General features: G+C 45.8%; 1 protein-coding gene across 2 annotated transcripts; it reads right to left on the bottom strand.

Moving 5' to 3' along the window:
• Positions 1-6,857: 6,857 nt before the first annotated feature.
• On the bottom strand, positions 6,858-10,825 carry LOC109395352 (galectin-7-like). 2 transcript variants are annotated; one of them, XM_019666262.1, is made up of 4 exons: positions 10,721-10,825; positions 8,537-8,625; positions 7,630-7,831; positions 6,858-7,009 (listed from the first exon to the last, which is right to left on the bottom strand). In XM_019666262.1, the coding sequence occupies exons 2-4, from the start codon at positions 8,572-8,574 to the stop codon at positions 6,896-6,898; spliced, it is 354 nt and encodes a 117-aa protein (XP_019521807.1). In that variant the 5' UTR covers positions 8,575-8,625; positions 10,721-10,825; the 3' UTR covers positions 6,858-6,895. The 2 variants fall into 2 exon arrangements, with proteins under 2 accessions (XP_019521807.1, XP_019521806.1); XM_019666261.1 differs by lacking the exon at positions 10,721-10,825 and adding an exon at positions 9,033-9,087.
• Between the last annotated feature and the right edge of the window lie 9,320 nt (positions 10,826-20,145).

The raw sequence follows: 20,145 nt of genomic DNA, 5'->3' as shown, positions 1-20,145 counted from the left end.
TTCTTTCATCTCTCTCTCTCTCTCTCTCTCTCTCTCTCTCTCTCTCTCCTTACAATTTTTTGCTAAAGACCCAGATCCTTTATCCTGGAGGGTTTCCCATAGTCTGTATCTGGCTAATGCACCCCCTAGTGGAATTTACCATGTGTGTCTGTCTACTGTCACCCCATAAATTGGGTTTTAGCTCTAGATGCTTCCTCAGTTGCAGGCTTGGTTTGAGGGGAAGGTGACTTCCTAGGAGGTGCTTGACTTTTTCATCTGGTTGTCTCTGCATTTGTGATGTTGGTAGCAGGTGCTCACTACCCACACCCGTTGATGAAAGATGGGGGTGGCAAAATGGTGATGTTCTAAAGCTAGCATTTCATCTTCATGTAGTAGCTGGGATGTTATATAAAAAACACCCCCTTATCTGCTGTTTAGTTGCCCTAATGTACAGTTCATAAAAGAAAGACAGGATACTATCTTGATCCTTTCCCTTTATTTACCACTTTTCAGAACAACCCTTATTTATTAAATATCCATATATGTGTCAGAATTCCTTTGAAGAGCTTTCATTGCAACAAATTACCTGGTAGTGAGATTGTGTAGGGGAAAAGTCTAGCTTCCATTCTTGGAAGTTACTGATGACCTTCCAAGAAGAACTGATACTTGAACATGACTAAATTGGCTTTCATCAATATTCATCAGAAGGCAAGTGTGCTGGAGAATGAAGGCCACGCAGAGGGAGGAGAGCTGAGACTGACCAGCCTAGATCAGCTAGAGATACAGCAGTTGTTGTCAATAGCAAGCAAGCAGGAACAAAAATGGGCTCACAACATTTTCTGTAAATTTGATGAACTCCCAGCAGGCTTGCCTTCTAGGCACTCGGAAGTCACCTGTCATAAAAGGTGCATTTGAGGTGAACTTGACCACATCCTTGAGGACCATAGAGGTCTCACAATTAAGTTTGTAAACTTGTTGCAACAATGTTGCTAAACTTTTTTTGATATCAGAAGGATTATTCATCTTGAATTTGTACCAACTGGACAAACAGTTAACCAAGTTTACTATTTGGAAGTGCTGAAAAGGCTGCGTGAAAAAGTTAGATGACCTGAACTTTTTGCCAACAATTCATGGCTCTTGCATCATGACAATGCACCAGCTCACGTGGCACTGTCTGTGAGGGAGTTTTTAGTCAGTAAACAAATACAGTAAGTCCCAGACTTACCAACATTCGAGTTGCGAACTTTCACAGATACGAACGGACCTCGCATTACAAACATTCATAGATGCGAACTAATCGTGGAAGTAGCTTACGTGTCTGCTGGACATTGTCACAGTTGTGCTGTTGTGTGTTTACTGTACAGTGCAATAGTGTACAGTACTACAGTGCTCAATTAGAGCCCAGGTTGTCCGGAAGCAAGAGGAAAAGCAGTGGTGATGTGGAGGGGACTGCTAGGAAGCACAAAGCAATAACCTTGGAAACAAAAATGAAAATAATTGAGAGATTGGACCAAGGCGAAAAGATATTAGACGTTGCTCGTTCTTATAACATGAATTGTTCATGTTATAACAATTACATGAATGTAATTTGCTTTACATTGTATATTTGTGTCAAAGGTGTATAAGACTCACTTTGTCAGACTTATGAACAAATCCGACTTACGAACGTTCTCCCAGAAAAGAAGTCGTTTGTAAGTTGGGGACTTAACTCTAACTGTATTATAATACCCTCCCTACTCACCTGATCTGCCCCCCAATGACTTCTTTCTTTACCCGAAGATAAAGTAAATATTGAAAGGAAGACATTTTGATGACATTCAGGACATCAAGGGTAATACGACGACAGCTCTGATGGCCATTCCAGAAAAAGAGTTCCAAAATTGCTTTGACGGGTTGACTAGGTGCTGGCATTGGTGCACAGCTTCCCAAGGGGAGTACTTCGAAGGTGACCATAGTGATATTCAGCAATGAGTAGGATTAGTTCGTGAACTTAATTGTCCAACCTCATATAATATGAGTCCCAATTTTGCCCAAAATATAGTGTAGATAAATTATTATAGAAAGAAGACTAGAAGGAAACACACTAATGTAGTAAGAGTGATTATTTCAGAGTGGTAAAATGGTGGGTAATTTTAATTTTCTTACTCAAAATCCTGCAATAAGTATGCACGCATTTTATAATTTGAATGGAGATGATAAAAGAAAGTAAAAAACTATTGGCTGACGTAAGTCCAAGGACACTCACTGCAGTACAGTTTGGTTTTAGTGGATGGTGTGACACCACCAGACACCCAGGAGGGCCCAAGTGACATTCATTATGCTCCTCTTTGTGATGGAGCACTAAGCAGCCAGCAAAGTGAATGAAGTTGGACACATATTTATTGCTAAGTGACAAAAACGAGGGCAGTGGGTGGAGAATGCTACTGTTCATGCAAAGAGGGAAAAGAAACTGCATATGTTTACAGAAGAATAGAAGGTTTTTTGAAAGTTACATAGAACATGAGTAACAGCAGTTTCCTCCCAGAAAGGAGGATATATATAATTCTTAAATTGTGATAAAATACACATAACAAATTACCATTTTAACCATCTTTAAATGTATAGATCAGTAGTATTAAATACATTCTTAATGTTGTGTAACCATCACCATCATCCATCTCAGAACTCTTTCCATCTTGTAAAACTGAAATTCTATGCCCATTAAAAAATAACTCTCCAGTTCCTCTGCCCCTCAGCCCCTGGCACCCGCCATTCTACTTTCCGTTTCTATGGTTTGACTACTCTAAGTACCTCTAAGTGGAATCATACACTATTGTCTTTTTGTCAGTGGCTTATTTTACCTAGCATAATGTCTTCAAGGTTTATCCATGTTGTAGCATGTGTTAAAATTTCCTTTCTTTCAAAGGCTGAATAATATTCCATTGCATGTATATAACACATTTTGCTTATCCTTTATCTGTTGATAGACACTTGAATTGCTTCCACATTTTAGCCATTATGAATAATGCTGCCATGAACATGGGTGTATGAATATTTCTTTGACACTCTGTTATCAGTTCTTTTGGGAAATATACCCAAACATGAAATTGCTGGATCATATAATAATTCTATGTTTAATTTTTTGAGGACCCACCATACTGTTTTGCACAGCAGCTGCACCATTTTACATTCCCTCCAACAGTACACAAGCGTTCCCATTTCTCCACATCCTTGCCAACGCTTGTTATTTTCTGTTTTTCTTTTTTTTTTTATAGTAGCCATCCTAATGGGTGTGATGTGATATCTTGTAGTTTTGATTTGCATTTCCCTACTGATTAGTGATATTGGTCTGTGATATGGCATCTTTTAATGTGCTTACTGGCCATTTGTGTATTTTCTTTGGAGAAATGTTTATTCAAGTCCTTTGCCCATTTGTTAATATTGTTGTTCAGTTTTAAGAGTTATCTATATATTCTGGATGTATCAGATATATGATTTGAAAATATTTTCTCCCATTTTGTGGCTTGCCTTTTTACTCTGTGGGAGCATTTTTTTGATGCACAAAAAAATTTAATTTTCATGAAGTCCAATTTGTTTACTTTTTCTTTTTTCTTAGTGTCATATCCAAGAAAGCATTGCCCAATACAAAGCCATGAAGCTTTTGTCCTATGTTTTCTTCCAATAATTTTATAGTTTTACCTCTTATATTTAGGTCTTTGATTCATTTTTGATTAATTTTTATATGTAGTGTTAGGGAAGAGTCCAATTTCATTTTTTTGCATGTGGATATCCAGTGTTCTAAGTACTATTTGTTAAGAAGACTGTCTTTTTCCCCATTGAATGATCTTGGAATCCTTATCAAAAATCCTTTGACCATACATGTAAGAGTTGTTCTGGTCTCTGAGCTATTCCATTGGTCTATGTAGCTGTTGTTATCCCAGTACCCACTACTTTGATTATTGTAGCTTTGTAGTAAGTTTTGAAATCAGGAAGTGTGAATCCTTCAGCTTTGTTCTTCTTTTTCAAAATTTTTCTCTATTCAGGTTCCCTTCAGATTCCATATGAATTTTAAGATGGTTTTTTTTTAAAAAACCCATCTTAAAATTTCCACAAAAAGTCATTGAGGTTTTCATTGGGATTGCATTGAACCTGTAGACTGCTTTGGGTACTATTAACATCTTAAAAATGTTGTCACCCATCCATGAACATGGGATGTCAATCCATTCATTTAAATGTCTTCTTTAATGTCTTTCAGGATTGTTTTGTAGTTTTCATTGTACATGTGTTTTCATCTCCTTGGTTAATTCCTAAATAGTTTATTCTTTTTGGTGCTATTGTGAATGGACATTGTTTCCTTAATTTCATTTTCAGATTGTTCATTGTTAATGTATGGAATTGCAAATGATTTTTGTTTTTTGACTATGTATTCTGGACTTTGCTAAATTCATTTAACAAGTTTTTTGTTTTTTTGTTTTAAAGATTTTATTGGGGAATTGGGGGAGGAGAACAGCACTGGGGAATCGGGGGAAGGGGAACAGACAAGTCACTGTTGTTTTGTTCTTGAGTCTAGTTGTGGAGGATGTTGCCTCACTGGCCCAAGCTGGCACCATCATTGTGCTCTTCCCAGTGACGCAGATTAGTCGCTGGCCTCTGGATGGCCGCTCACGGTGGCTGCACGGCGGCTGCCGGCCACTCACACTGGCTGCCAGCTACACACGGTAGCTTATGGCAATCCACTGCAGCAGGGGACTGCAGCCTATGCAGACGCCGGCGACCCACAGGCAGCCCAGCCCCAGGTCAAGCTGCCGTTCACCATCTTAGCTGCAGAGGGCAGTGTCACTGGCCCTCATATGTGGGATCCGAACCAGGGCCCTCTAGCGTCCCAAGCCAGTTCTTAACCAACGCGCGCCACTGGGCCGGCCCACAAGTATTTTTGTTTCAACAATTTTGGAGGGAATCTTTAGGAGATACATGTATGAGATATATATTTGAAGTGAAAAACAAAAAATATTAAGTACAGTACAAAGTTCAGTTTTTTCCTGAGCCATTTATGAATAAGTTGCCAACAGGCTGCCTCTTCACCTTCAAATACTTTACTTTGTATTTTGTGCAAAAAAAGAACATTCTGCACTATACACACGGTACGACTGAGGTGAAAATCAGGAAATTAACACAGATGGATCTTTACCTAATCACTATCTAATCCTCAGACCCTAACCACCTTTACCAGGTATCCAAATAGTGTCTTACTTTTCATTGTATTTTTTTTTTAAGATTTTTATTGGGGAATTGGGGGAAGGGAAACAGACAAGTTGCTGTCTTTTTGTTCTTCAGTCTAGTTGTGGAGGACGTTTCACTGGCCCAAATTGACACCATCATTGCGCTCTTCCTAGCGAGGCCAATCAGTCCTGGCTTCTGGACGGCAGCTCACGCTGGCTGCTGGCTATACACGGTAGCCCATGGCAACCCACTGCCACAGGGGCTGCAGCCTACGCCGTTGCCGGCGACCCATGGCAACCCAGCTCCAGGTTGAGCCGTTGTTCAGCATCTTAGCTGTGGAGGGCAGTGTCACTGGCCCTCATATGTGGGATCAGAACCGGGGCCTTCTGGCGTCCCAAGCCAGCACTCGGCCGGCCCTCATTGTATTTTTTTGAAATTTGTAGCTTATGTGGATATATTATCTTTACAAATTTTTTCAATGTTCAAAAACTACATGACACAGACAAAATAAAAATTAATTCATTTAACAATAAGCCCTGAGTACCAATGAATGCCTGAAAATTCTCGAACTTCGCCCAGTCTTTGTGGTAATGCAGGATTTTGCACTCCGCTGCTGTCGAAACCAAAGTAACAGAACCAGCTCCTGCACAAATCGCCCAGATTGCAATGTCCGCAGCGGCCACAAGGGGACGACAAGTAACAAGATTCGCAAAGTCCGGGGAGCGATGCAGAGACACAACCCACCGGGGCGCGGCTCCGGGCTTTCCCGGGACTCGGGACCCAATCCAAGGTGCTGGGCTGGCCCCTGCCAACCGGCCAGGCTCCATCCCACAGCCCAGATACACGCCGATACGAGCGCATAGCGGAGGGTGCGGGCTCAAGGTCCTCGCTCTGGATACCCCCACCCTCCACCCCGGCCGTTTGGTGGCGACTGGCAACCCCCCTGACACCAATCACCACCTGGCGGCCAGGGGTAAACTGGGGGTCTGTACCAAAGCGCCCGCTTCCCTTCCTGTCCAGAACCACTCTGGGGAGCCGAGGGGAAGAAGTGTGGGGATTGGCAGAGGGGACACAGGAGCTCCGCCCTTCGTATCCCGGGCCGGCCGCGCGGCACCTGCCGCTTCACTGCGCGTCTGCCCCGGGGCGCTCACGGGCGGGAGCCTATCCGGACTCAGGGACAGATGGGAGAAGGGCGACGCCCGGATCCGCCCGGGTGTCTCCAGGCACCGAGAGGTCGGAGGAGCCCGGGGAGGTGGGAATGGGAGGAGCGGCGCGGGGGCCTGAGAGATCTCATACCCCATCTCCAAGAACCTGGGGTCTCCAAGGGGCCAGTCGTGTGGGACCTCAGCCCCCTGTTTGCATATGGACGGATGTGGAGCTCCGTTAGATATGCGGAGGGGGCACCCAGAGAGGGCTTGAGCACCCCAAACTCCACCAGATCACCCCAACCGCATGACTACCTGCTCCTTTGCAAATAGCTGCGGTAGGATGAGCCCAAGACCCTCCCCTCCTAAGCTGTCTAGACAGGAGCTGCCTCGCAGATCCAGGCCCTGACACCCACTCGGCCACGGAATAGCTGTGTGACTCGTCAGTGTCCAACCCCTCTGAACTGCTTCCCTCGTCTACAAGAAGGAGACACAGACACAGATAAGGAGCCCAGAGAAGAAGGTAGGGCTTTATTTGCCATCCAGGTCCTGGACTCGATCCCCTCGCAGGCTCAGAAGATCTTCACCGACTCCAGCTGCAGGTCCCCACCCACCTCCATCACGCGCACGTGCTCGGGCTGGATGCGGTAGAGGAAATGATGGTATTCCGAGTCTCCGACCACCGCCTGCAGAGCCGAGGGGTCCGTGCTTAAATTAAGGTTGCCGAGGCCACTGCGGGGCTCCTTCCCGACTCGGACCCGCGCCATGTGACTGGGCAACCACGTAACCCGCCGGGCCCCAGATCCCCAATGGGAAAACAAGCGAATGTTCATCTAACCCCTTGTCCTGAGGATGCAGTGAGTTTACTGTTGGCACAAGAGCGCTTTGTAACTGTTGGCAGCGGATGTTATTGCCACGAACACGGCGTCCACTTCCTCACTCCGGACGCACAGATTTAAAGTGGTGAACGGCTGGGTGGTGGAAGGTCTGCAGCGACCAGTCCCGCTGGGACTTATTTCTGAGCCCTGTCTCCCAGTCCGTCCTTGCCCCTACCGTAGAGCCCCGACCTCAGGTGGCATTGAACAGGGAGTAGGGTCTGGGGTGGAAGTCGGGGCCACGCCTCTTCGCTAGGACACCCACCCTCTGGGCACTTTGCTCTTCCTCACTTTGTCCTTGCCCTGCACACACTTGCCCTCTGACACTAGTGGGGTTGCACCACGGGAGTGAGAGGGACTGGGGACAACCTGCCCAGCCTTGGCCAGGAGTGACCTGGTAGTCGGCACCCACCCCTGTAGCAGAGACGCACCTTGAAGCCTTTTTCAGTGGTAATGAGGAGCACGTCGAAGGGCTGCCCACGCTGGAAAGGAATGCCACGGCCGCGCTCCTCCTGGCCCCAGGTGCCCCCCTTCTTGGTGTTAAAGACCACCACGGACTCATCCAACCGAGGGTTGAAATGCAGAGCGGCCTCGCTGCCCTCCTCCTCGCTGCACAGCAGGTTTACATAAAACCTGGTGGTGGGGGTGTTACTTAAGTAAGGAGCCAAAGGACTGGGACTAACTAGTGCAAGAATGTATCCAAATTTACAGGGACCATACAGGAGGGATTGTGGGCGGGTGGCCAGAGAACCCAAGTTCCAAGGTGGCCAAACACTTATTGGGAGCCTAGATACGATCCATCTAGCAAGGGCCACCGTGCTATGGCCAGGGTCCCCCTCATTCCCACAGCTTGGGACTTGATGGAGGAGTCTGGTGCTGATGGCCAGGGTGCTCCCAATTCCCAAGGGCTGAGAAATATACCAGTGACCCTAAGATTTACAGGCACCCTATTCCCAGGAAGCTTGAATTTCCCAGACCTAGGAAGTCATAGGAGTGATTGCTTAAGCCTCCCAGGTGCCCAGGGCACCTCCAGATCACAGGACATATTTCCAGAGTTCCGGGAACTCAGTCTGGAAGACGTAGGACTATAGATAGGACCCCTGACATTACCCTGGAACTCCCAGATTCTTAGGAACCCCAGTTCCACAGTCAGGAGACAGATTTGTTAAGAAATCAGGTTCTAGAAGGTTGGAAATGGCCTGGGGATTCTAAGACCCTTTTGGGCAAAGGTGATCCTGGGGCCCTCACATCTCAGCTGTAAGAAGTAGGCTCAGATGAGCCTGGAGAACTCCCATCACCCCCTTACCTGGGGGGCATGAAATCACACTGGGGTCTCACCTGCCAGCTTTCTCAGGGACAACGCCACGAATTCTCATCACGGTGCCGATTCTGATGCCCTCGGGCAGCGAGGTCTTGTGGGGCACATTCTGCAAAAGGCAGGGTGTGGGGGCAAGTAAACCAGGGAGACAGGCCAGAGAGACAGATGGGCCACCCCAGGAGAAAACAACCAGGATGTCGACCAGCAGAATCAGAGAGAAAGAAGGGCACAGAGAGAAGGAAAGAGAGAGACAGGGAAAGGGTTGGAGAGCGAAACACAAAGAATTAACAGAAAAATATTCAAAGAGAGAGAAACCAAAGGCGGCACCACGAGGAGATGGGAGCGTTAGGATGGGTTGGGTGCACCCAGAAGCCAGCACCCAAAACTTCAAAGCACACCCGAACACCCACTTTCTCCTTTGAAACAGGTGACCTCATCCAAGCTGTAGACCCTCCCCTAGTCTGGTGCAGCCTTGGGTCCAAAACCCTCCCAAACCCTGGGTTCCCAAACACTCACACAGGTCCCTGCCATGGCTACAACGGTGGGACAGGCAATGGTGGTGGTGGTATGGCTGCTGGGATCTTAACCAAAGCAGGTGTGGCTTGCCCTGCTGACTCATCCCATCCCTTTCCACACCCAACACCCACACCTGGCTCAGACCCTGGGGCTTCTGATCCACCTCCATTCACTGAGGGTTCCCAGGTGAACTGCCTCTCTCCTTTGAGCTAATAATGATAGAGACAATTTAATAATAATAATAATAATAACAACAACAACAGAGAAGGCTCATTGAGCTACCATCCATCTAGCTTATCTTCCTGCTGCCTGGCACACAGAAATACAGTTATGCACATTTTGTCATGAAAATTTGAGTCCCATATGGCTAAGTGGCGGACTGGAACTCAGATTCGGAATTGCTGCATGGGGCTAGGGCTGTGTCTCCATGAAATTCCAGTCTATGCTTCTATAATATAACGATTACCATGGCAACAACAATACTGGAAAAGGGAGCTCTAAGCAGCAGGATTTGTGCCTGATATTTAATGCTGTACCCTGGCGTCTGCAGCGGTGCCTGGCACACAGTAAGTGCTCAGAAAATATGGGCAAAAGAAAGAAGAAAAAATAACAACAGCTGCCATTTACTAAGCCTCTGAGTCTGCCGAGCACATGCAAGACATTACTGGTGCACACACACGCTGTTGAGAAGCGGGCATGGGTCGCCCCCACATTACAGACAAGGAAACTGAGGCTCAAAAAAAGGAAGCAATCTGCCCAAAGCACACAGCTGTGCAGTACTATGGTGCCTGTGTCTCTGGCTTTCTTCATCTCTGGAACTTTCTGTCTTCTTTATTCTCTCTGGGAGTGCCCTAGTCTCTCTGTCACTCTGTGTCTGTGTCTCTGTGTCCCTGTCTCTGACGCTGCCTTCCGTGTTTTCCTGTCCTGCTTCTCTCCTTTACATCTGTCTCTTTTTCTGCCTCCCACAACTACTACCACTCTCCTACCTCGTTTTTAAGACAAGGGGGTGGAGTGTGGGGGTGTCCTGGGACCCACCCAACCCCCAGACCAAGGAAGAGAACAAAGTGGGACCCTCCACCCAGGCCCATTTCCAGGCCCCATAGCCCAAGACTCAAAAACAGGAATTTAGGATAGGGAAGGTATGGTGGGGGTGTGGGAGAATGCTGAAAGATGATTCTGGAAGGTAGGGGAGAGAGAAGGTGGGGAGCTGAGCAGATACCCCTGCTACAGCCTAGCAGCCCACCTCACTCTGCCTCACCCCTGGGGTAAAGATTGCTCTGGAATAAAAACTTTGGGTGGAGACAACCAGACTCAGCCCCTGACCCACTGCCCTCCCCCACTCCTCCCCAGGCCTCCTAGGCTCTCCATTCCCCTCACCACACAGGAGGCCCCCCAGGTGGTGGTGCAGTTGGGGAAGCAAGTGCCTTGGAGAGGGAGGATGTGCAGCTGCATTTAGATGAGGACTACAAGCACCCCTGTTGTGCAGAGGAGAAAACTGAGCCTTAGAGAGGGGCAGACTCTCAGCCAAGGCCACTCAGCAAGAAGGGGCCAGGGCCTGGGCTGCACCCTGAGCCTGTGTGACAAGGGCACGCTGTCGGACTTTAAATAGAGGACAGTGGGGTTTGAGGCTATAGCACCAATGGCTAGGGGTGGAGAGATTCCCAGAATGTTGGACTCCATGCTCTTACCAATGAGGGTGGCCATTTCTTGTCCCATTCTGTACTGCTTGTGTATCCCAATGACTCATCTTCTCCCTGATTTCCTCATTGTGGCGGGATATTTCTTCACAGCTGCCAACCTGCAAATCCAAACTTGACTTTGATGTTTGGCAAAATGTTTGCACTCAATCTGTTGTCAGTGTGATTTCTGATATGCAAACTCAGAACTCAGATATGCCCACATTTGATTAGTCTCGTTCACTTGTGTTGATTGTCTTCATATCAAATATGGAAATACATTTTCTTTTTAAATTTGTATTAAAATATAGCTAACATACATATATTAGTTTTAGGTATACACAATAGTTATTTAACACTTATATACTTAAAGAAGTGATCACCATGGTAAGTCCAGCAACCATCTGACTGTACAATGTTATCACAATATTACTGACTATATTTCCTATGTTGCACATTACATCCCCATGACTTATTTGTTATATACCTGGAAATTTGGACCTCTTATACCCTTTACCTTTTCCCCCCTTTTTTATTTTTTATTTTTTTATGTTTTAAAGATTTTTACTGGGGAATTGGGGGAGGAGAACAGCGCTGGGGAATCGGGGGAAGGGGAACAGAGAAGTTGCTGTCATTTTGTTCTTCAGTCTAGTTGTGGAGGACGTTTCTTCACTGGCCCATGTTGGTATTATCATTACACTCTTCCTGGGTGAGGCAGATTGGTTGCCGGCTTCTGGATGGCCGCTCACGGTGGCTCTTGGCAGCTCACACTGGCTGCCAGCCGCTCACGCTGGCTGCTGGCCACACACAGTAGCTTATGGCAGCCCACTGTAGCAGGGGCTGCAGCCTATGCTGTCACCGGCGACTCAAGGCAGCTCAGCTCCAGGTTGAGCTGTTGTTCACCATCTTAACTGTAGAGGGCAGTGTCACTGGTCCCCATGTGGGATCCGAACCGGGGCCCTGCTGGTCAGAGCTGGCATTCCAAGCCAACTCTATTTATTTATTTATTTATTAGCTGAGCCATCCTGCTACCTGTTGCCAGCTCAGCGACTGCTCAGCTCGGGCCGGGCATTGAACCACTGTTGCTCAGAGCTCAAACTCTTGAGCGAGCTCTTAACCAACTGAGCCACTCGGCCGGCCTCCAAGCCAACTCTTAACCAACGCGCCACTTGGCCAGCCCTCCCCTCCTTTTTTTAAATTTTCAATTACAGTTGACATTCAATATTATTGTATATTAATTTGAGGTATAGAGCATAGTGGTTAGACATTTACATACTCTAAGAAATGATCCCCCTGACTAGTCTAGTACCCACCTTGCATTATACATAGTTATTGCCATATCATTGATTATATTCCCTATAGTTTACTTAACATCCCCATGACTATTTTGTAACTACCAATTTGTACTTCTTAATCCCTTCACCTTTTTGACCCTGCCCCCTAACCTCCTCCCATCTATCACCTCAATAAATAGTACCCATCTGATGCCATACATAGTTATTACAATATTATTGACTATACAGTAACACCTTGGTTTGCAAGCATAATTTGTTCCAGAAACAAACTACTCATATTGCAAGACATCACTCTTTCACCAAGTTAAAATGTATTAGAAATGTTTGCTCATCTTGCAGAACACTCGCAAACCAAGTTACTTGCAATCCAAGGTTTTACTGTATTCCTTATGCCATACCCTACACCCCCATGACTACTTTGTAACAACCAATGCGTACTTCTTAATCCTTTCCCCTTTTTCTCCCCTCACCTCACCCATCTGGCAACCATCAAAATGTTCTCTGTGTCTATGAATTTGTTTTTGTTCTGTTTGTTTATTTTGTTCTTTAGATTTCACATATAAGCAAAATCACATTGCATTTGTCTTTCTCTGTCTGACATACTCCACTCAGCACAATACTCTTCAGGTCCATCCATGCCACCACGGATGGCAAGAACCCGTTCCCTTCCATAGCCGAGCAAAATGTACATATATCATCTACTCTTTATCCATTCACCCATCGACGGACACCCACGCTGCCTCTATATGTTGGCCATTGTAAACAGTGTTGCAATGTACATATGGATGAACATGTCCCCTTGAAGTAGCGTTTTGGGTTTCTTTGGATAAATACCCAGAATTGGGATTACTGGGTCCTTCTTTGTCTCTTGTTATAGCATTTATTTTAAAGTCTGTTTTGTCTGGTGTAAACACTGCGACCCCAGCTTTCTTTTTTTTTTTCCATTTTTATGAAACATTTTTTCCCATTCCTTTACCCTCAGCCTGTGCATCTCCCTCAATCTGAAGTGTGTCTCCTGCAGGCAGTATATGTAAGGGTCCTGTTCCCTCATCCACTTAGCCACCCCATCCCCTGATTGGAGCATTCAGTATATATATACTCATTCATCTTAAAAAATTCCCTCTAACATTTCTTGTAATACTGGTTTGGTGGTGATTAAATACTTTATCTTTTTTTTTTTTTGTCTGGGAAGCTCCTTATCTGTCCTTTGATTCTAAATGACAGGCTTGCTGGTTAGGGTACTCTTGGTTGTAGGTCCTTGTTTTTCATCACTTTGAATATTTTGTGCCAAACCCTTCTGGCCTGCAAAGTTTCTGTTGAGAAATCAGTTGATAGTATTATGGAAGCTCCCTTGTAGGTAACTAACTGCTTTTATGTTGTGGCTTTTAAGATTCTTACTTTGTCTTTAACCTTTGGCATTTTAATTATGATGTGTCTTGGTGATGTGTGGGCCTGTTTGGGTTCATCTTGTTTGGGACTCTCCGCACTTCCTGGGCTTATATGTCTATTTCCTTCACCAGGTTAGGGAAGTTTTCCATCATTATTTCTTCAAATAAGTTTTCAGTTCATTGCTTTCTCTTTTCTCCTTCTAGTACCCTAATGATGCAAATGTTGGTATGTTTGATGTTGTCCCATAGGCCCTTAAACTATCATTTATTTGGATTTTTTTTCTTTTTGTTGCTCTGATTGAATGTTTTCTGCTACCTTATCTTCTAAATCACTGGTTCGATCTTCTGCTTACTCTACTGTTGATTTCTTCTAATGTATTCTTCATTTCAGTTATTGTATTCTTCATTTCTGACTTTTATATATATATTTTTTATCTCTATTTTTATGTTTCCTATCTTTTTGTTGAACTTCTCCCTGAGATCATTAAGCATCCTTATAACCAGTGTTTGGAATTCTACATCTGGTAGGTTGCTTGTCTCCATTTTGGTTAGTTCTTTTTTTGGAGCTTTATTCTGTTTTTTTATTTGGTACATGTTTCTTTTTCTCCCCAATTTGGCTGCCTCCCGGTGTTTGTTTCTATGTATTAAGTAGAGCTACTATGTCTCCTGGTCTTAGTAGAGTGGCCTTATGTGGTAAGTGTGTTGTGGGGCTCAGTGGCACAGTCTCCTGGGTCATCTGAGCCAGATGCTCCAGGTGTGTCCCTTGTGTGCATTGTGTGTGCCCTCCTATTATAGTTGAGCCTCAATTGCTGTTGGCATTTCAGTGGGTTAGGTTGATTCTCAGGATGGCTGGCTATGAGGACTGGCCATGACTACAGTGGAAGAGCTGTTGTGCAGGGGTTGACCCTATGGAATAGGATTTACTTTAACAGGGCCCTGGTGCCTGCCCAGTCTGTTCTTGGGTGTATCGTTTTTGGAGGCAGCCAGGTGATGCTCTGGCTCGGTCTGAAGCTGGCCACCGGGCGTCCCAGTCAAGTTCAGCCACAGCCTGTGTTCTGCCCTCAGATGGCCATCACCCACATTGGGCTTGGAGGTGCCTCGAGAGGCCAAGCCATAAACTAAAGCTGACTGCCGCTAGTGCCGAAATATGGGCTATTCAGCCAAACATACGGGATACACTGAGGCCAGGTGCTGCTCGTTTGGGTTTTGTAACCTTTGAGAGAGTTTACTAAAATCTGCAGCATGAGCCAAGATAGGCCATTTGTATGGAAAAGCCACTGGAAGTGGTTTGGGTGTGCCTGAAAGTTGGGTGGGGCAAGTCTCGGGGAATCATCAGGGAGGGGCAAACAAATGGCATCAGTCAGGTTGATAGGGACTCAGATATGGTGGCTGCGTGCATCTGCATGATGGGAGGGGAGAGGGCTCAACAAAGAAACAATGGCTTCTGCCAGCACTTCTGTCTGGGAGAAAGATACCCTTCCAGCCCACATCCTGATGCCATACAACTCAGTTCCTCCCCATAGGTCCCTGGCACCTTTCAAGTTGCTGCTGCAGTGCTGGAGCTGAGAGCCAGTGAGTCTGTCAGTGAGTAAGTCCATGTGTGGGCCCTTTAAGAGGAGCACCTGGGCCTCCAGCTGCCGTCCATCTCACTCAGTCACAATCTCCACTGGTTTTCACAGCCAGGAGTTATGGGAACTTCTCTCCTTGGCACTGGAATTCTGGGCTGGAGAACCTGTTGTAGGTCTGGGATGCCTCGTTCCTCTAGGGGGACCTCCACAGCTGAGATATCCCTCCTGATTTTTAAAGGTCACACATGGGTGTGGGACCAGCCCATTCCTCATCTCCACCCCTCTTACCAGTCTCAAAGTGGCTTCTTCTGTATGTCCTTAGTTGTAGGGCTTCAGTTCAGCTAAACTTCAGGTGATTGTCAATGATAGTTGTTCTGTAGTTTAGTTGTAATTTTGATGTGGTCCTGATAGGAGGTAAGCACAACATTTACCTACTTCATCGTTTTGGAAATCCCCAGAAATACATTTTTGAGAGCATTGTTTTTCATTTCCAAATAAGTAGTGAATGCATTTATTTCCCAGCACTCTATTCTCAAGCTATACTTCACATTCATAAATCATGTGGATTTTAACAGAATGCTCTGATGCGTTTTGACAAATATCATCAATATTTGTGCAACCACCATCCCAATCCAGTTCCTTCCAGCCTCCACCTGCCCCAGGACACCATTGTCATTCCTCAGAATTCAATAGCCACAAAGTTCATTTGCATGAAAGAAAGAAGAGGGGATTTCAGCAGGCAGAGTTGGCTGAGTTTTGCCCTCCTTCAGGAAATAATTTTGATGAAAAATAGCCAATTGCACGCGTGGTGGTTGGAGAAGTTGAAAATCCCAGGCTCTGTCAATGTCAGTTTCATGGTAACTGGTTTTTGCTTTTTTTTGTTTTGCTTTTTGTTTGTCTGCTTGTTTTGTACACAGTGAAGATAAACCAGGAGCTGCTTTGGTTTTATAAATGAACTTTCAAATGAAAAAAATGACACAATAAAAAAAATCTGACTTTTTTCTTAAGCTAGGAAGCCCACTGGCATCCTTACAGTTCTATTTATAAATATAGTAAGTTCTACCAATGCAATCACTGCCGTGTTTGGTTCCTTGATAAACTTAGTTCATTAAAGTCTCTTAAATATTTTAGACTGCATGTGGGATTTTTCTTTGGATTAAGTTTGGAGTATTTCCATTGTCCAATGACGTATCCAAGTCATAAGTTCTTGTACATTTCCATGCTTGAATTGTAAGCATACTGTTGTTCCCTCCCCTCCTCTCCTACCTTCCCTTCCTTCCTCTGCTGAACTATTGGGTGCTACAACCTTTAGGTGGCTAAGCAAACTCTTTCTCCTGGGGGAGGGGAGGCCATGGGGGCCTGAGTGGGCTGAGGGAACATTTGTCTCCTGAGGACTGGGTCCTGCTGGGAGGTCAGAGGAGCAGGTGAGGAGGGTGCTCAGCAGAGAGCTGGCCCTCAGGGCCTGGGGTGGGAAGGATAAGGAGGGAAGCAGGAAAGGAGGAGTCCAGCCCTCAGCAGGGAATAGGCATCTGTGCAGGGGTGGAGCCCAGGGCCCACTGAGAGGTGCTGAACCAAGCAGGGCCAAGAGGGTAACCCCTGGGAAGGAAATACAGTGTGGACATCAGGATGAAACACCGGAGCCCATTGTCTCACACTCATTAAAGGGGGTACAGATATGGAAAAGGGGCAATGACCATGAACCCTGTAACCTTGGATTGGAATTAGAGGACCACATGTGAACTAATGATTTCATGAGTTGGGTTTCATTTGGGGGTGGTGTCTCCATTTTTTAAAAGTTTTTATTGTGTGAAAATATAAGTAACATAATATTTACCATTTTAACCATTTTTAAATGTACTACAGTTCTGTGGGACTAAGCACTTCCACATTGTTGGGCACCCATCTCCAGAACATTTTCACCTTCCGCAACTCAGTCTCCATTCCCCTCCCCCAGCCCCTGACCACCTCCATTCTACAGTCTGTCTCTATGAATTTGACTACTTCAGGGACCTGTATGAATGGAATCATACAGCATTTGCCCTTCTGTGACTGATGAGTATGTACACACAGAAAAGAGAAATAAATACAGATGTAAATGCAAGTGTGTGTGCTGAAGGTGGCAAAATACGCCACCCCAAAATAGGCCCTTTTGGCATACTGATTATTTTGAGCTATAGGCACTTACAAAACAGCAGATGTAAAAAGGGCATTCCTATTTCCTCTTTCTTCCTGAAATCAGGAGATGAAAACTCCCATGTGAAAGACTCCCTCCCGGAAGGAAAGTACCAGAAGGGAGGTAACTTTCTAATCAGCACATTGAGACCTACAGGGCTGTATACAAACAGGCCTTGTTAAAATAATTCTTATCTTTCTTTAGCCTCCCCGAATATTAGTGTAGTTACTTTCCAACAATTGTTCAACTTCGTAGAAAAACATGTAGGTTTAGCCATTTCTCTGAGTCCTCATTTCCTCATGAGGGCTGCTGTGCCGCATAAAACTTCAATAAATACGTGTGTATTTCTCCTGTTAATTTGTCTGTTTGATACATCAGTTTAGTCCTCGGGCCTAGCTGAAATATCCTAGGAGGGTAGAGGTAAAATTTTGCCTCCCTTAGAATGTACAGACAGACACCGGTACTCATATATGGCTACCTCCGTCCCCCAAGGGGGGCTGGAGACAGACACATGAATAGCAGTGAGCACACCTGTGCTCAGATCTGGTTGCTAGGACTGTACTTTTCTCTACTCAAGGAATTCCTGTAGAAATAAATGGCTGTTCCAAGGCTCGGACAGGGCACGGATAAGATGTGCCAGGAACAATTTACTGTATCAGAAAGAAAAGAAGGGGTCCCCAAGTGCAGGGCCATGTTGAACAGGTACATGAGCTCGCCTGCAGGCTTCCCACAGGCTGAATCTGGGAAGCCAGGGTCACGCATGACAATACCAAGAATAAGAAGGAAGCTATGAGTCTAAACTGATGCTGTCTTACCTTGTTAGGGCTGTTTTAACACAAATGTCATCAACTGGGTCAACAACAAACAACAGACATTTATTTGTCAGGGCTCTGGAGGCTGGGAAGTCCAAGATCAATGGGCTGACATATTAGGTGTCCAGTGAGAAGCGATTCCTGGTTCATAGACAGCTTTCTTCTCGCTGTGTCCTCACGTGCCTGAACAGGCAAAGGAGCTCTTTAGGTCCTTTTATAAGAGCGCAAATCCCATTCCTGAGGGCTCCGTTTTCATGACCTCATCTCCTCCCAAGGCCCCACCTTCTAATACCATCCCTTTGGGATTAGGTTTCAACATAGGAAATTGTGGGGACACAATAATAGCAGATGTGAATAATGACAAGATAGAAATGGTAAAAGTTTGATGAAGAACTTGATATTTGCATGCTTTCCAAGCACTTCACCACAAAATGCTTACTAATGACAATGGACAAATGGATACTTTTATGGTGGAGAAGTCCGGCAGGTACAACTAATCAGGTGATCCAAGTCAAGCTCACCAGCAATGGGACACGTGGAGGGCACGTGGGCAGCTTGGATAGGATGCACACAGTGTCACTTCTGTGGTTTTTCTGCCCAAAGTGCATAATCTGAATCTAACGACGGGAGATCATCAACCTGTAACTTTCCAAAGTGTCCAGGACCTGAAGACAAAAGAAGGCTGAGGACTGTTCCAGACTGAAGGAGACAGACTAAGACAACATGATGACAACCAATGAACACCTGGTCTGAACTGGATCGTCTGCTACAGGGACGTTATGGATCAACAGGCAGAATGTGAATGGAGTCTGTAGATCAGGTGACAGTGGGGGCTCAGCATTGACTTCCTGCTACTGGTGGGTACAGGTGAATGTCTTCTTTACAGAAAATACTCACTAGAGTGTTCAGGGGTGATGGGGCTCCCTGTTGGCAACATATTTTCATAAGGCTGTGTTTGCAACTAATCTGTAAATTTGCAAGTGTTTCACATGTAAGACTTGAGTACTTTTAAATGTTCCAGGCCTGTTTTTAATGTACTAGAAATATTGTTAAATTAAATACATAAGTCTAAATCATTACTCAATTATATTGTTTAAGTTGGAGTCACAGGCTCCTTAGCTATTTCAATATGCCAATATTCTTTAAAACATTGTACATAATTAATCCATCAAAATAAACACTTAAAAAAAGATTTTATTGGGGAATTGGGGGAGAGGAACAGTGTTGGGGAATTGGAGAAGGGGACCAGCCAAGTTGTTGTTCTTCATTCTTCGTTGTGGAGGGCACCAGTCGCCATCTGGCTTCCTGTCGGCAGCTCATGGCCTCTAAGCTCAAGGTGCTGTGTTCAATCTTAGTTGCGGGTGGGCGTAGCCACCATCACATGCGGGAGTTGATACAGCAGCCTTGTTGTTAAGAGCACACACTCTATCCATTGAGCCATTCAGGCGGCAGCTCAGCTCAAGGTGCCGAGTTCAGTCTTAGTTGTGGGTGGGCATAGCCCACCACGGAACAGGCAATCTTGTTGTTATACCAGCTGAGCCATCCTGCCACCTGTTCGCAGTTCAGTGACAGCTCAGCTCATGCGCAGCATCACTGGCCCATGAGGGAATCAAATGGGCGGCCCTGTTGCTCAGGGCTCGCGCTTTTAAGCCAACTCTTACCCAACTGAGCCACTTGGCCAGCCCAATAAACACTTTTAAAAAGAATCATAACCAGGACAGGCTGAGTGGCTCATTGGTTAACAGTTGGCTTGGAGCCGGCCGAGCGGCGCGATGGTTAAGAACTGGCTTGGGACGCCAGAGGCCCCCGGTTCGGATCCCACATATGAGGGCCAGTGACACTGCCCTCCACAGCTAAGATGCTGAACAACAGCTCAACCTGGAGCTGGGCTGCCCTGAGTCGCCCAGCGACAGAATAGGCTACAGCCCCTGTGGCAGTGGGTTGCCATGGGCTACCGTATGTAGCCAGCAGCCGCAGTGAGCAGCCAGCAGCCGCAGTGAGTGGCCGTCCAGAAGCCAGTGACTGATCTGCCTCACCCGGGAAGAGCGCAATGATGGTGCCAAATTGGGACAGTGAAGCAACGTCCTCCACAACTAGACTGAAGAACAAAAGGATAGCAACTTATCTGTTCCCCTTCCCCCAATTCCCCAATAAAAATCTTTAAAAAAACAAACAAACAAAAAACTGTAAGTAAGGATGTG

Source organism: Hipposideros armiger, unplaced genomic scaffold, assembly GCF_001890085.2.
Source record: "Hipposideros armiger isolate ML-2016 unplaced genomic scaffold, ASM189008v1 scaffold_466, whole genome shotgun sequence".
Taxonomy (NCBI): Eukaryota; Metazoa; Chordata; class Mammalia; order Chiroptera; family Hipposideridae; genus Hipposideros; species Hipposideros armiger.
This window is presented reverse-complemented; position numbering and strand designations above follow the sequence as displayed.

Coding starts and splice junctions, on each gene's coding strand:
- LOC109395352 (XM_019666261.1), bottom strand. Junction 7,832..8,536: donor GTCCCTGAGAAAGCTGGCAG/GTGAGACCCCAG, acceptor CCCCACCACCAG/GTTTTATGTAAACCTGCTGT. Junction 7,010..7,629: donor CCACTGAAAAAGGCTTCAAG/GTGCGTCTCTGC, acceptor TCGGCTCTGCAG/GCGGTGGTCGGAGACTCGGA.